General features: G+C 43.8%; 1 protein-coding gene across 2 annotated transcripts in view; it reads right to left on the bottom strand.

The window, feature by feature from the left end:
• Positions 1 to 5777, bottom strand: part of LOC131261491 (calmodulin) — a 34105-nt gene extending 28328 nt beyond the window's left edge. The window contains exons 1-2 of one of the 2 annotated variants that reach the window (XM_058263539.1): positions 5758 to 5777; positions 4669 to 4836 (exon numbers count right to left, since the gene is read on the bottom strand). In XM_058263539.1, the coding sequence (XP_058119522.1) occupies positions 4669 to 4671 (3 nt within the window). In that variant the 5' untranslated portion in view covers positions 4672 to 4836; positions 5758 to 5777. Of the gene's footprint in view, positions 1 to 4668; positions 5373 to 5757 lie in introns of those variants that run through there. The other variant, XR_009178181.1, reaches the window with a different exon arrangement.
• Positions 5778 to 17036: the final 11259 nt, after the last annotated feature.

Genomic DNA, 17036 nt, shown 5'->3' with positions numbered 1-17036 from the left:
TGACAGCAACTGAGTTGTTCTTGACCTCATATCAATTGCACTGCGGGTGCCCGGTTTCCGTCAGAAATGGTGAAAACCGTTCTAGAGTGGTGGTGGCCATAGGTAGCGCAAGCACAAGAATAACTCCTGCCCATTATCACAGAGAATGGTATTGAACAATCTTTCCGCTGAGACCAAAGAAGCAGGAACTGCAACAGGCATGCAGCAACTGGCACGTCCAAAACTCAACATGCTGCACGTTGCACATCGGACGAACGGGCGAATAAATCGTAACATCAAAGCGTGCGTACAACGAAACAGCAGAACTCTATATACCACCGCTGACACCCCGGTGAGTCAGCTGCAGTGCGAAACTCCTCTCGGTGCACACCCAGCGACGGGGGTCGCCGGCGTAAAAATCGAAAATACCTTTCCCAAAAACCCACCGGCAGAGTGTAAAACACAACCGGCGGGTCGTACGTATTTTCCCGATAGCTTGCCACGCGGCGCGCACAAAAACACTGCCAGTGCGCCGGTGGAGGCACCATAGAGCGTGAAACGGCGAACGATGAAGGTGTCCCAAAAATAACATTCCAACACATCACACACAGCGGCGCGGCGGTTTGTTGCCGGTACCGTTGCAGCAGTAGCACCAGCAGCGGTTTGTGCCTGGTCCTAAACATGCAACAACAAAACCCCTGCTCTCCGCGTACTCCGTTCTCCCTTAGAGTCGATCGGAGGTGGAGGAACTCATCTCCAACTGCAGCGAAACGCACCAAAGCATGCTGCTGGCTAGGAAGAAAGGTGCGTGTGGTGGTTGGTTGGTTGGCCGGTTTTGCGGCTTCTTGTGCGCTTCAGAAACCATCAATTGGGACGACCGGTGAACATCGACACGTCGCAATAGTTTCCATCAAGACGGCAGCGGGTTGTCTCGTGCGACGTCATCGGAGCAGCGAAAGATCCAATAACGGTGCAACGGAGTTTGCCGAACATTGCGTTTTAATCACATTCTAGCTTGACTGTTTATCGACATGATATCGCCGGTGCATGTATTTTCAAGAGGATCGCCTGAAATACGATCGACATTGGAAGTATACTGAAATTGATTTTTCATGGATTTTTGGAGGAAGTGTTGTTCTTTTTCATTCTACTAGCATGACTAGCATGAGCATGATAACTGAATAAAACTGTGGACATTCGTCTGCGAGATACATTACATACCCTAAATTGAATGCAGTAAAATACCCTCCTAATAGCTCTCTCGCACCGTACAATACCAAAACGTTTACTCTTCCCGAATTTCATCATGATTGGGTCAATAATCGATATTATCCGCCATGGTCAATTGTAATACTCTGCCCACTAGGCAGCTCGAAATATCGTCCCAAAAACGTCCTACGCGCGAACAAAATAAAAATGATGTCCGCTCGTGTAATAACGCAAAGTTCCACAAAATGGGTTTTGCAATTATTTGATCATTTTCATGTTTGAATTTAGAGCATTGTTCATCCTAGAGTAATGAAGAAAATCTGTTGCGAACAACAGAGCAAAAAGTAAACAAATCGCCACTTTGACATAAAAATTCCACTTGAAAGAAAATCGGAACCGGTCGCCATTGCTTATAAACACAGCATTTTATAAACAGTATTTGACAGAGGTAGGGAGCAAACATGGAGGACAGGAAATTCCGTATTGGACAACCAGATTCCAACCACTGTGTCCTCCACATTCCACTGCACTCACCAACGGTATTTGGAAAGGCTTATAGCAGGATAGAAGAATCAGATAAATCCTTTCGTTATCGGGTTTTGCCCAACTCTTTTCGAGTCATTAACTAAGTGCATGCTCCACAGCTACATGGAAAGTCAACACTAAACTAACTTTGGATGTAGTGTTATACATCAGCGCCCTTCTTTCCACGTTTTCGCTTTAATTAGTATCAAAAACTTAAACTTGAGTTCCGTTCGTTCAGCAGTGTTGCTCCCTCGTTTGTAGCTTACGAAGCACCGGGCCTTCTTCTAACGTTCTAATTGGATTTCGAAGGCCGATGCTGCTGTGATGTATTTCTCGCGTGGAATGGAAGTCCAGCCAGTCCGTACAGTTGGTCGGGTTTCACCGGAGTGGAAACCACGACCTCGCCGGACGTTGCTTTGTGTTCCTTTCCTCCTACTGCTGTCGTTAATTATCGCATTGGTGAATGTCACCTTCGTTCACTTCGTTCGGAAGCAGAATGACTCAATCATGGGAAGAGGAAAAGCCTTCGCCTCACAACACGCCTGTAGAAGTGGAAACCACGGGGAAATACTGCAATGCTGAAAGTTCCTGGTCCCGAAGACTGACACAAACGGATCATGTAAATTGGCAGAATGGCTGAAGAATGGAAACATGAAGTAATTGTAATCTAATTTACACTAGTCAAGTTATCAACAACAGCAAACAAAAAAATTCGTTTGACGATGATATTTGATCTGGAGTATTAACAAACTACATAAAATAAGAACTCGGTATATACCAAGTAACAAATCAATGTTAACAAAACATAATACCAAAATGGGACTATAACTTCAAAGGAGTTGTTCTTCATTATCGCAGTTCCTCTGGTATGGGAGGTAACCGTATACAGATTCGATTGCAGTTTCTTATCTATATTCGAATTAATTAGACCAGGAATCATTGCGCCTCACAGAAGCTAAGTACTTACAAAGTTCTCCGCTGTGGAGACACCCAGATCAAAATAATTTATCGTAAGTCCAAAAACTGCCATAGTTATGAAGATGAAAAGTTGTTGAATTCTCCTAAATGAGTTCGGCAGATAACCTCCGGTGATGCAAGATGCTACTTCTCTTTCTTATGCGTTTGAATACTGTTTCTCTTGCCGATGCCGATCTGCTGTACGCATACCGAGGCACACATGGAGCCTTCAAATCATGGTGACGGCAACCCCTTTTTAAGTGCTCATGTGTCACCGGCGATGATGCAAAGCTGGTCGGGACGGGAATACCTATACGAGCATAAGCATTTCCAATGCAATTTTGAACGAAATGAAGGGCGCGCTGTGACTAATATGTCTCAAACGCCCAGGATCACCATTTAAAAAAAAACCTGAAACCTCAAAAATGGCAACAATTTTGCATACAAAATGCACCGAACATCGCAGTGCTGTTGCTTTCCTTCCCGTTTCTAATTCCTATCAACTAATCGACGATCCATTTGAGCCATAGCGATTTGTAGTAGTATTTGCCTACGATGCTCCAAAGGAGAGCGAGAGCGGAAGAGCTGCGAGAAAAAACCCGCAATGCGGTAAAACGAGCCCCCGAACAACGCGCGAATTGCTCGACCCGGTCTCGCTCGGCGAGCCATGTTGGAAAAGAGATCGTTGCCTTCATGTTTCCCTCTACCGCAGTGCACAAACTTCGATGTTTATGGATGGCAAGCGACGGGAGAGTGAGAGAGAATGTACGCAAATTGCGCACAGTGGCGCACTTACACACTTCAAAGCCCCTCGCCAAACGGTTACAACTTGCCAGCGTGTTCGTGATGCAATGCAGAGTTCCAAGGAATATCGTGAGAATTTTTAATATTCTCTCCGGGAAATAAAGATAGAGACAGAGAGAGGGAGAGTAATTTTCAATCAAACCGCAACCCCGCGTAGCTCGGAGCGCGTTTCACACACCGTAAAAGTAACGACTGCCCTCTCGCTCGGCTTCCTTGGGGTACCGGAGAAAAAAGATGTCGAGGGCTGAATAAAATACACCCAGGAACCTTCGGCCACCATACTATCGTTCTTATTCACGTTATAAAAAAAACCGCCAAAGGGTGTAACCAAAGAAGCTAGAATTGACTCACTTTGAATTAAGGGAAAAAGTGAGGTTAGCAGCGCCACCGTGTGCAGAGTCCCTCGAGCAGGGATGATTCACGACGGCACGCATTCGATTGGTCCGCTTTTGCTGTGACATTGTTCCCGGTACAAGTAAACGTCACCATGAAACACACACTGCGTGCAGATGGCCGCTACCACCAGGGTTCCCAACCGTTTGACGACGTCGGCAGCGGGTCAACCCGTGTGCTATTCCGCCGCACACCTCAACGTAGCTGCCCATCGACTTTCAAGACACACAATCTGGCACAATTTGATCGGTTTCTCCTAGCTGCCCGCGGGGTACGCCGATGTGGGATGTTTCGGGCCAAACGTCACCGCAACGCGACCGTTCCGTTATCGATGTTCCGGAACGAGAAACAGGGTGACTGGGCAGCTTTTTGTACAGCCCAAAAGCTTTGGGCGTTTGATCCAATAGTTCCAGCGAACTCAAACGCAAGGAAAAAGAAAACGACGTAGATAGGTAGGTCGGGGAGGGGGGGATAATATTTGCCAATTTCGTAGCACTCGTTAATTCACCTCACGGTTCACCCGCGCCATTCTCTTAACACATTACACTGCACTGCAGCCAACCGAAATCACTTTCATCTTCGTCTTTCGACGGAAAAATTCCCAACCCAACAAGGCCAACTATTCTTCCTGGTGATAGTAGCACACTTTGCGAATAGGACGCCATTAAGGACTATCTAGTATGCGGCACTTTCACACACCGGGCGTTGCTGATAAAAACCCACTGCAAATTTTGCTTAACGCTAGCGGAAGAAAGCATTGCAGAAACAAATGTAGGAATGTTGAAATGATGTAGTAATTACCATTTTTGATGCTTTTAGGTGGAGTGGTGTGGCTGCGCGAAAAAACTGGCTGACACTGGGGGTTTTGCTGCTACGGCGCTTGCTGCGAACTGCGACGACTGCTGCTAACTACTGCGGCTTACAAATTACTGCTGCCTTGCGCTGCTGCTTCTGCTGCTGCTGCTGCTGCTGAGATGAGCGAAATACCTTGACTGATGTTTTCTCTTTTTTAGATAGTGAGAGAGAATAATTCTCTTACTCTCTCTCTATCTCCCTCTCTTTCGTCCCTCTCGCACACTGGTTCTCTACCACACACTCAGAAGGATGCGCGGGCACAAATCAATCTGTTCTCTCGCTTGTTCCAACACAACCAACGACGAGGTTTTTCAACTCGCTCGTTGTAGTTTTTTCTTCCTTTTGTTTTTTACTTAGCGCGATTTGCTGCTGCTTTTCTAATTACCGACTCTTGGCCCGTTGTTCGGCCGTCTTGGATCTTCTCTGCGATCGATCTCTTTTCGCACAGAAAACGCGAAGACGCACACGAAAACACGCTAGCGCACGGGGTATGACAGGTGAGGCGCACGGGAGGCACACTCACACAACTGTCTTCAGCCCGGGGGATTGCACACGGGAAAAACACGTTAAAAACCGCACACAGCAGAGCACACCGCCTCCCGGAACCAGAGCGATCCCTTTTGCGTTCTACACGGTAGTAACGAGACGAGAATTCTTTGCCTTTTCCGGGAGAAACTAGAAACAAAACGATGGGAAAGAGGACGTAAGGATGGGACAACTAAAAAATGGAAAACAAATTTACCAAACGTTTTTTGTGCAGTTTTTTTTCAATTTCTGTCTCTACTGTGTCCTACTGTGGCAATTATTATTACATCTCATGCATGGACCAATTTCTCTGGGGCTGCGCTTTCTCTAACCGTACAATAAATAAGGAAAGTGAAGCTGATAAACTATTCCGTACTGAATTGGGCCGGCTGGTAAGTCTTATTTTGGAAAGATGAAAAGATGTTGCCAGTTTGTTCACACGCCAGAAACGAACAAACTTTCTAATGGACACAAACGAACTGACAACACGGGATGCAAACAGCTGCGTACCAAAGACTCACGAAAAACACGGGACGTAGGACTGTTTTGAACTTTTCACAGAACCGTTTTCCACGACGACTCAAATTCAACTGCTCTCGAAGTGCTCAATCGCTTCGAGGTCTAGATCTAGTGCACCGCGGAAACACACCGCAGCCCGGCTCCTGCGCATGGTACCTTTCCTCTAGCAGCCCTCTTGCGTAGATCGTTTTCTGCTCGCGGTGTGTTTGTGTACCTTTTTGCCCTAGAAGAGAGGATGCAGTGTTTCGTGTTCTACACACGCCTAGACCACGCGCGTGTGTTCGTTGCTGCCATGACGATACGGCAGGAAGCAATAGACTACCCCAAGAACTTTCCTTTAATTTTCCTCCCGCTTTACAGAATATCCTTCATACCCACACGTGCACACGAACAAATAAGAACTCTCTTTCTCACAGTACATCTCCGCATTTCTCATGCTCCGTATCCCCGTATTTAGCCATTTCGCTCCCCAACGGATATGGAGAATGGGTTTGAACAGGAAAAGCTTCCAATGCGACAGGCAAATAATAACGAGAACAAATAATTGCCCAGAAAGGGATCGCTGCCAAAGAGAGACAGAGATCAACTGTGGAAGTCCTTTGAGGTGCTCGGTGTACGGGGTGGCCTAGTACTACACCGACGCCAATCGTTGTCGGTGTGGAGCGCCTGGAAGGACTTGCCCTGCGTTAGTAAGGTGGTATGCGTATCCCGGGTCCTCGAAATCGGTAGATTGTCGTATTACTGCGCAGAAATGTCGCAATGCACACAAAAGTTCGCTTCCTTCTTTACATATTCGATAAAACAACGAATTTTGGGGCTCGTCTTTAGCCTGCGGGTGGCTTCCTTTGCTGTCCCCAGCCATCAACCACACCTCCCTGGGCCCCTCGTTCGTCCATTGCTCCTAGTCTCATGCTCCGATCATTGTATTAACTAGCGCATCCAAGCATGAACTACGCCAACCACTACCACTGACAACAAGTACACTATTTTGTTGGTAGTGTTGCTACTGCGCCGCGTCATGGCGTCACCCGTGTGTCCATATTTCATTCTTCGCTCGGCTCGTTTTGGAGGAACGAACCCGTCAGCAATCGCCTGCAAGCTTTCTCCCAAAAGCTAATAAACATCATTTCCATCGGTGCCACCGTCGCAAACACCCTTCGCGCATCATCATTGCGTTTTTTTATTGCGGCGGTTTTGTGCAGTGACTGCACCCACCCACACCCACACACACACTTGGGTACGTCACTGTGGCAGTTCATTTTTTTCCCACGGGCCCACACCGGGCAGATCCGGTCCCCACAGTACCCTCTACACAACCAAGCCGTATAGCCTTCCGCCTACTGCCCAGCCTCTTGTTCCTGTTGTTGATCTGTGTGTGCGTCAGGAGTCCCCAGTGCCACGATGGAGCATTTCTGAGGCTTCACGTGCTACTTCGCCTGCACGACGTGAAGCGTGATCGGTCCTGCAGCACAGACACGCGCCAGGTTTGGTTTGTTCATGGTCATCGCGTTTCTTTCGCTGCAGCGTTGCAGAAGCACCCCCGGGTCAGGCTGTATTTTTTCATCCTATTACTGTCCATTGCAAAACCCGCGAAATTGTGGGTGCGGCACAATGAGATAGGTTTTATGTAGCTTTGAATGGTTAGTGCAATGGTATTTCGATACCAATAATTTTTTCTCATGCAGCATTTCTTGCAATAAAGAATCCTCAGGTGCGCATTTCAGGACCAAAGCCAATAAGTTCTCCAGCAATCGAATGACATTTTTGAGGTTTTTTACAACCGACATGTTCTTGTTAATTATGTTGTTAAATTTCATACATTATAACTTTCGATGACATGAAAAATAATTAATTTTAATGTAATATGAAGATTAACTTATCATCAATCAAACAGAAAATTGGTTGGTTTCAAATTAAATGTGGAGAAAGGCAATTTGCATTGAGTCTTTATCGATTAATAAGTGTTGATATAGCCTTACTTTGCAGTATAAGGGAAGTCGGCATCTCGTAGTTGCCACTAAAAATGAAAGAAATGCAGATTAGCGATTGGCATTTTATTTTTCACTCCAAGGCGCCTGAACTGTAATATTTCCTGTCATAACAACATCAGTACATCCGTTGTCGATAACGCTCACATATGAGTTGATTCGCTGATAGTATATTCTATCGGAAAATAAAACACCTATTATCATTAGACCTCAGTCAATTAGGTTAATGAACGTAGTTTAGCATGTAAAGTTTAGATATTGTGAAATGAAATTGACTTTTGAATTTTCCACCTTCAATTAGCATCTTTCTGCAATGGAGGTTGGACGGTTTTATATGTTAGTAGTGATGGTTCTGTTATCATTTATGTGGTTCAGTAGATGGTAATAGTAGTAAACTGAATAACCCAGAACATGGATCTATAGCATCATGGCTTTATTAACGTGTTTGAATAAATTAGCCGACCATAATTTCCGAGTTTCTCGTAACCTTTTTAGTAAGCAAAACTAGTTCAGTAGATGGTAGCAGTACTAAATTCTAAAACCCAAAATATGGTTCCACAACATCATGTTTAGTTCTTACATGCTGATCTATTAGTTTATTTATTCGCAAGAAAGCTATACTTGTTGCGGTAAATAAATTAAAAAAAAAACACTTTTCTAAATACTTGTAAAACACAGAAGCAGCTCTTGAACATAGGATGTTTTGGAGTACTACTACATGAGTGTATATTTATCCTGCTATCTCTATCTGAATAGCATATGTTTTACTTCGAACCATGTTCAAACCTCCCAAACATTAACCTGAGTACGTGGGTAAATGATAGCAAATAATGGTATTATTGGAGAAATACCTAAATAGAGATAACCGTTGTTCTCCTATCAACACTTGGATTCTTTGGTTGATGGTATCAACCCTTTGCTTTGTTTCTGAATGGTTTTGAGATTATTGATGTGTTTGATAAAAAAAAAACATGATCACTGATTGGCGCCATAAGTAATATTGGTTCCAGATAGGGAAGGTAATTAAACGATCAATCGCCAATTGGGGTTAAAAAAAACAACAACCCGTAATCAGCAAAATTGCATAATACTAATAGCCTGGATGTGAAAATTATTTTATTGTGAAAGCAGACAATACTAAAACAAGCAGACAAACAGAGGAAAGCCATTAGAGGCTTTGATAAACTATTCTTTATCAAAAACATGATCACATATCGGCTGTTCCATCTTTATTGTATAATTAAACTTTTTTTCAAATATCTTTTCTTCAACGTCGTTTCTCAAAAAAGTTTTATTCGGTTTTGATTATAGTGTAGAATGTGATTACGATACGTTACAAACACATTTTATTATATTGTTTATTATGATTCACTGGAATTTGTGTATGAAATTAATGTTAGATTAACTACTAAATTTATGTATTTTCTATTTTCTTCCATTAACTTTACATAAACAGAAAAGTACGTCCTATAAAGCAAACAAATAAAAGTCCACATTATTCTTGATTAATAAAAGTGATAAGTAATCTTCAATTCAACACTGTGAATGGTAATGGTTGGGGTTAATTGTAATTATCTTTATTGCCTTTTTTTACTTTCTTACCGATGTGTAACGAGGCCAACAATCTAAAGAGTCCATTTCGTGCAATTGCGTTCTATAACAACCACCCCCAATTGTACCAACGGCGTCGACAGCATATGATATGATATGATATGATACGACAAGCATCTAATCTTCTAAATACGGTGAATTTGCCAGATTTTTTTTTTGTGATTTTGCCAGAAAAATGTATTTGCTACATTCAGGAGATTCAAATAGCCTTTTTTCCGTTGGTTGAATTTTCAAAACAGTCCAATCCTTATGGTCGTTTTGATTTCCGAAAAAATCCATGAATATTTACATACAAGATTTGCAAGCACATCACAAAAAGGATTCTGATATTAATCTATTACCGGGCGCAATGCGGTTTTTGTACTATTGAGAATGAGATCACTAACTTTGGTATGGTACTTGAAGGCCGAATTTTGGTCGAATATTTTTACTTTATTTGTTTGTTCTAGATTGTATTCCAACTGTGTTATTCGTCCAACAGTAGTCATACTTTGTTATCAACGCTTTCTATAGCTGGCGCACTTCTACGTTCGCTCGTACGTGTGTGTTCGGAGAGGCTCGGCGTCAGGTGCAACTTGATCAGATTCACAGCATCCGAACGCGCCGAATCCTCCTCATCTTCCATTTTTAGTATGTGACCGACACATCGACCGGTAGCGTGCCGTCTTCTGTGGACATTTTTGGTGGAGAGAAACGACCCGAGCGCACCGCCGGAGCCGATACACTAAGAGAGTAGCTTCCGTGTCGCTTAGTCATCTTTCATCGGTTCGTCCGGGCTCCAACGGAGTGCTTGAAGAAACGCTGTTTGGACACAGCGCGCGTGGGCTGGTGGTTATTGGGCTCCTGGTGGAAAGAGAAGGGAAAGAGGCCATTTGTACGAGGTTCGCGATTTGGCAGTGAGGCATTTGCAATTGTTCCGGCCCAGCGCAGTGAGAGATTCAACGCGAGAAGAGCACCAGTTTCAATTACACCTTTTTACTTTACCCCGGCCCCGCCGATTAAAACGTGGTACGGGTTTGAAGTGTTGGTAGGGAGTCTTGACGAGTTGGTGAAATGATAGGGAGGGAAGGGAAATATTGGTATTGTCCTGGGTACGGAATGGGGGTTGGGGTCGTTGAGACACAAGCGGGTACAAGTAAGTATTCGTTAGTAACAGTTACACCAGGCGGTGGAGGCGCACGATGTTTGGAGCTTACTGACACCAGCGCAGTGTAGTATAGCCGGTTCTCTTTCTGCTTTCGTTTTGTCTTCTCATTCTCTCTTCCTTGTTTCTGTCTCGCATTCTTTTTCTCTCTTCCTTCATATATATATCTCTCTCTCCCTCTCCCTCTCTCTTTCTCTCTCTCTCTTTGGATCTGAGGATGAAATCTCTCAACGCGATATCTTGGATCGCGTCGTCGTCACGTTGTAGCGTCGATGCTTGGGATTTTGAATTTGGATGTGTCGCTGCCAACGGCCGGTACCGACTACAACATCCGCTGCGTCCGTCGCCCGTGTGCGTTCCCGTGTGTGTTGGTGCCAGCGAATCGGCCGCTCTGATTGGCGCAGCAGCACCTGCAATGCGAAAAATCGCCCGACCCTGGCACACACACAATATACTAAGCGTGAGCTAACGCACCGAATGCGACGGCGACGATGATCGTCGCGGTTACCGTAGGTCTCTTGACAAGCTCTCGAGCATTACAATGGTGGAGCGGATGTAATGGATGCGAATCAGGAAGCGGGGGTTTTATTGAAAAAAAATTGAAGCGATTTATGACGCGGCATCGTCAAGTAATCGGGCGCCAACGCCTACACGGTCGGGGCATGCCCCAGTGGAGCTCCGTTTTGGAACAGGTGGAAATTTAATGCGGTCGGTACGCCACACTGTAGGTCTTATATGTACCTATGTCCGTGTGTGTTAGTGTGTGCATGTGAGATATAGTATTTTCGAGTGGACCACCGCAGAGGGATGAAGATGTTCAATAATGTTATTGCCTGTTGTTTTCTCATCCTAACATTTCGATCTTGGTTCGTCTTTGAAAAAAAAAACAACAGCAATGCTACTGTTTTCTCAACACCGTCCCGACAAACCCACACACAGCCAACGGCGCTAAATGTCCCATGTGAGAGATCTCGTGGCCCGCAATTTTTCATCGACCGAGTGCTAATGGGAGCAGTTAGTAGTAGGAAACCTGTGCCTGTTCGATCGACTTCAGTGTAATAGGCATCGTCGATGCAAGAAGTCAAAATTATTTTTACCTTATTGAACAATTGTATGTAAGAGTGTTTGTTTTGGAACCTGTCTTGTCTTATCACTGCTTGATACTCGTACTTCTAGTGCGTTGGCTTGAACCGACCTGGACAGTATCAGCATCACCTCGATAGCGCGATAACGGAACCAATTGGTGCTCTATCATTATCTCTCCTCGTTGATTTTTTTTTTAAATTCCAACTCCAGCGTTCTTCCTATCGGTGGGTCCCTTATCTGTGGCCTTATTGCTTGTTAACGGACGTTATATCACGTAGCACCTGACATGAACGACGTGTAGAGGCGATGGCGATCGATCACCTCAGCTAGCAATCGGTGCTGCGCTATGTAATTGGTTCATAAATGATTCAATTCCTGTTCCTTCCCCAACCCAGAACCTCATCTTCTGGCCGTTCTGACCGCATATACGCACACGCATGAACTTACACGCGTATCGCCACGTCGAGTCGATGGAGGCGCCCGGGACTTTGCGGTACCGGATCGGACCGTGTAAACACACGCTACCGCATCAGGATTCCGCAACAGGTCGGGCATTTGCGCGAGAATGCGGATGCGATGTGCGCGTCGAAAATTCTAGCAAAAGACGGTGCTCTCCACAAACTTACTTATTCGAAGCTTTTCTCAGTCCATTCAAACTTGCCTTTTCGAAATTCTCTCTTTCTCTCTCTCTCTCTCTTTCTCTCTCTCTCTCTCTCTACCTCTTTCTCTTTCTTTCTCTCTGCTTTCTTTCTCTATATGACTGTATATATCTTTCTTTCTTTCTTACCCTCTTGCTCTGTAGACTGCTTGTCTTCCGTCCATTCGCAATGCGGGGAAATCGCGAAGGTAAAATTGTTATGCTTTTCCAACTGCTCGTGATAAGGTTTATAATAGATTCCAGGGCAAAGCGTGAACATTTACTCCGATGACATACATATACCACCAACGTAGGGCTCCCCAACACACGCATACACACACGCACACTCTACCAAACCCCCCATAAAAGATGGGGTGCGGAAAATATTTCATTTTTCTCCCCGACTCCACAGAGGGTCAGGAGATGGTTATTTCGGCATGAGGATCAAATGTTATAAGACAAGCCCCTGACGGAACGTTGGGCCGGAGCCTGACTGGAAGAGTACTCAGGATGTAAACAATTCACACGTGTGCACGCATCGGCCGACACGGTAGAGCCGAGAATCGTATTAAAATGTTGCCTGCCAGCATAGCAGTAGCTGTCGATCAGAAAGATTTATTTGATTTCTGACGGAAGCTGTTGCCAAAATAATGCTAAAAAACATCAATCAATTCACCGATTCACGCATAAATCTGTCCGTTATTGGCCAACCATGGGAAAGCTTTTGTTTCGTTGGGGTTTTATGTTTATTCCATTTAAATCAGCCTATTTAACTTTTGTTTGAATACACATCAGAAGTTAATTTGTAACGAGAACGACATGATAAGGTAAAAGGACTATAAAGAGGATATTAAGTGACTGTTTTTGTTATACTGAATAATTTGATTTGATAAAACAATGAAAAGACCAAATATAAACTAAATTTCATTTTAAACAAAACAATATTACAAAATAAACTAAATTTAATTAAAAAAAAAACGTATCTTGCCAACTTTTTCCTAACCGTAGATGTAAGGACATGATGACAAGTTACTGAACTGTAAATGTTGTATTTCTTACTAAGATTTATTTAATTTCGTTCTATTTTTTAGTTGTTTTTATTTTTCCAATTCAAAATGTATTAAAACAACCAGAGTTAGTAATAATTAAAAAATCTGAAATCTTCGTGCTCGATAAATATAGTCCTGAAAAGAGTAGTTTACACAACCTGTCAATTTAATAAGTGGTAATGCCAATTTGATAAACTCTCCAGTACGACAAGCACCCTCTACAACCGAGAGGGTAAACGAAACGTGGACTAAATCGAAAACACCCAACCTAACCTTGAACGACGGCCCCGTATCAAGTGCAGTTCTCGTGAGGCATAATTTGATTAGCCGGTAAATGGGACCGGCCAACCAGCAGCAGTCATCGACATCAAATTATTACGCTGCTCCAACCTGCAGCGACGTTGCTACGTTCCACCCTTTAACGACACCGAAAGGCTGGAAGGTGAATACGGAGGGTGGCGAGGGAGAAAGAGTGCGGCCGGTCATCATCAACGATTGGGAAACGTGGCGCAATGTCCCATAGTTTTCCCATTGTACATACGCGCCAACTGGGAGCGTATTGCAGCAGTCGTGACGCATGCCACTGCGGGAAACTTTGCGGAAAATGCAGAGCGTCCCGGACGGAGCCGACGCAACCGATTGCCAGCTAACGGCTGGGTAGGGTACACTCTGCATATGCATCCTTGCCGTAGTGACCATGCGAGACGAAGTCAATGCAGATTTGTTGAATTCGAAATGAAACAGGCTCTACATATCGAATTGTTGATAGTATGATAATATTTTTAAACTTTTCCAGAATTCAGGAATCCTTTACAGAAGTGAACCTAACAATTCCTAACTGTGTATGTTTACTTTTACAACTGGGCGCCTTACAATGTCTACAAAGGTAATCAAAAATTAGCTTCGAGCCTTGAGGGCCCTCGCTAAGTTCTATTTTTAGAGCCGATCATCGTAGCAAAAACCGGGAGGAAATTTGAAAACTCCCAATAAATATCGTGACCCGATCCTTGGTGCTCCCCACCAAGACGGGAACAGCAAACAGAAGCAGCAGTAATAGCGTGAATTTGAAACCACGGACGCCAGCAGTTTGTGCGCATAACGGAAGCATTGGCGTAGTGTAGCGAAATATCACTATACGCTATGCCGTCGACGTCATGCGCATTTTAGGGTGCTTTCCAGAGGCTCCCCAACCTGCACCGACGCATTCGGAGGATTATTATTTTCTCCGAGCGGAAAACTTGTTGATTGTTCGCTAAGCGGGTCCCTTTCGACCGTTTAGCATGTGTATTGATGTGAAGAGAGCGACTAAGAAAAAGGGACTAAAAAGGCTATATCTGTGTGTGAGTGTCAGAGAGGAAGAGATTGTTTTCAATGTAAAGTGGTTCAAATTAAAGGTAGGTAGTGTATACAAACGAACGGGCAGGAAGGTACACTACAACCAGGGGAAAGCCCTAGGAAAATAATTCGGCCTGGGCCACAGACTTGGGCCAGGTATGCAGTGTCCCCTTCTACTAGACTTCATCCTACTATACTGCATTGTGACACCGGGAACGTCCAGGCGTTGCGGCATTTGTTCTGCGTATGTTACCCAATACTGTCGCGAGTAGTCTCCAATAGGCATAACATTCACCACTCTCCAGTTGTCCGTAGTTTTGGTCCATTTCTTTCGTTGGAGACGAGCCCGAAACGAACAGCACGGACTAGCTGGCCTTCCGTCCTCTTCAGCTAACGGAAGAAAGTGTCCAGTGGAAGTTTATGGAAACTATGGAACTGCCCGCGGTGCACTTGGCGTCAACAAACTTGATCTCATTATTCAGTTAAGGTTGACCGGAGAACTTCGTGTCAGCCGGACTCACGGACCCGACTATTAGTTAGTGCAATGCGAAGAAATTTTACGCAATCGAAGCCATACTATGTACTTTTCACCATGGCCCGTGTTAAATGAATTATGTTTTGCTTCTGACAATTGCATGTTTTGATCAGTTAGTAAGAGACTAGAAAACTATACGAGATTTTGAAGCTATTAATAGGAAGCTGGTAAAAAACTTGCTTAAAAAATGTTCTACATTCAAAAATTGCATGATTGTAAGATAACCTAATCACTTGGAGCGTACACCTTCTTCATCTGTTTTACATACAAGCATTAATATGTTCGGGGGTGCCCATGGCGCAGCGGTAGCGCGAGGAAACACCACACCACTGGTGTGTGGGATCGAATCTCGAGTCTGGCACCCTCCGGTATTACGAACGGCTGACCACCGATCTATAATATTACCGTCTTTCGGTCACACAAACTCTCTTCGGAGAGAGGCCTTGTCCCACTAGGGGATGTCGTGCCACATAAAAAAAATAAAAATATGTTCCATAATTTTGTAAAATTTTTATGATGTTTTTGTTTCTGAAATCTATTTTCTACACTTTAATGGGGAGATCATAATGATTACAAAAATACGAATAACAAAATGGTCTTAATTGTGAAATAAAAAACGGAATTATGTCGGTTCCGTCGGCTCATTTTTAGCTGACAACTATTTCTAAGTCTGGTTATGTTTTATTATCAATAAAAAACTACTACTTCAATGAGCACTTCATTGTTTATTTGATTTCATTATGCATCATTTTGAAGTTCTATTAAAGTTTGCTAGCTATATTGGCCGTTTGCAAAAATCACGTGTACAGGCTTGAATTTGAGCAAACATGTTCTCACTTCCAGTGTTGCCAATCGAGATGTCCAATATATTTGAGCATTAACTGACCACCAAGGTGTATAGTGTATAGCTGTTCCTTACAATAACCATCTTGTTTACTATGAAAGTACAAACATCAACATTAGTGTTGGGAAAATCGATTCCCGTTTGGGATTCCAATCTTTCGATTCATATCCATTTGGAGATCCGGATCTCCGAATCCGAATCCTAATCCGTCATATCATACTCGGGGTCCACACTACAGCGCGTAGTCCCGTCACGTAACGTGACTCCGCCTGACAGGTGGCTAAACTCCATATAAAAAAATGTCGCACAAATCGCGATAGACGATGCCTAGTGTAGCAACAGCGAAAAACGCGACGTCGCGCTAGCTCTTGTCAAATGTCAATTCGAAACGTAAACAAACCGACATCTGGACAAAACTTAAACAAGCCGAAACAAAAACCCGTACAAAACGAGCAATATTATCCACGAAACATCGGAATTTTCGTTGTACTACTTATTTCTAGCCTTCACAAATGAAATTCAGTTATGAAACTCAGTGACGTATTGAATTGACATTTTTACCAAAATTTTGTCGGGTGCCGAAACGTAAACAAACTGCTCTTCAACAAGTAGGAGATGACGGAGAAATATATACCTTCTACGGTGGGGCAAAATATCGTCGATGTTTGTTTTAGGTTGTTTTCTTAGTGAATTTCAAATGTAGAAGCGCCAAACTCACTAAGGGTGCATAAAATATGTAGCTAAACAAATATCATGCATTACTAAGTCAAAATTCAACAAAAAATTTAGCCGAGATTGCGCCCCAATGTGATACATATTTCCACATACTCCCCTACCTCTGTCGCGCTTGGCTTGCGCGATTGTTCTACCGAAACTGGGCTACTTTTGAAACGAGACGTCGCAATCCTTCAAATGGTAATCGAATCTTTTGAATCCGTCTAGGGATCGAATCTTCGAATCTTCGGAATCCCGATTCTGTCAACACTAAACAACATAACAAATTTGTAATATTGATTTTTCCAGCGTATTGTGAATGCTAAA

Source organism: Anopheles coustani, chromosome 3 (genome assembly GCF_943734705.1).
Source record: "Anopheles coustani chromosome 3, idAnoCousDA_361_x.2, whole genome shotgun sequence".
Taxonomy (NCBI): Eukaryota; Metazoa; Arthropoda; class Insecta; order Diptera; family Culicidae; genus Anopheles; species Anopheles coustani.
Note: the sequence above shows the minus strand (reverse complement) of the source record. Positions and strands in the feature narration are given on the sequence as shown.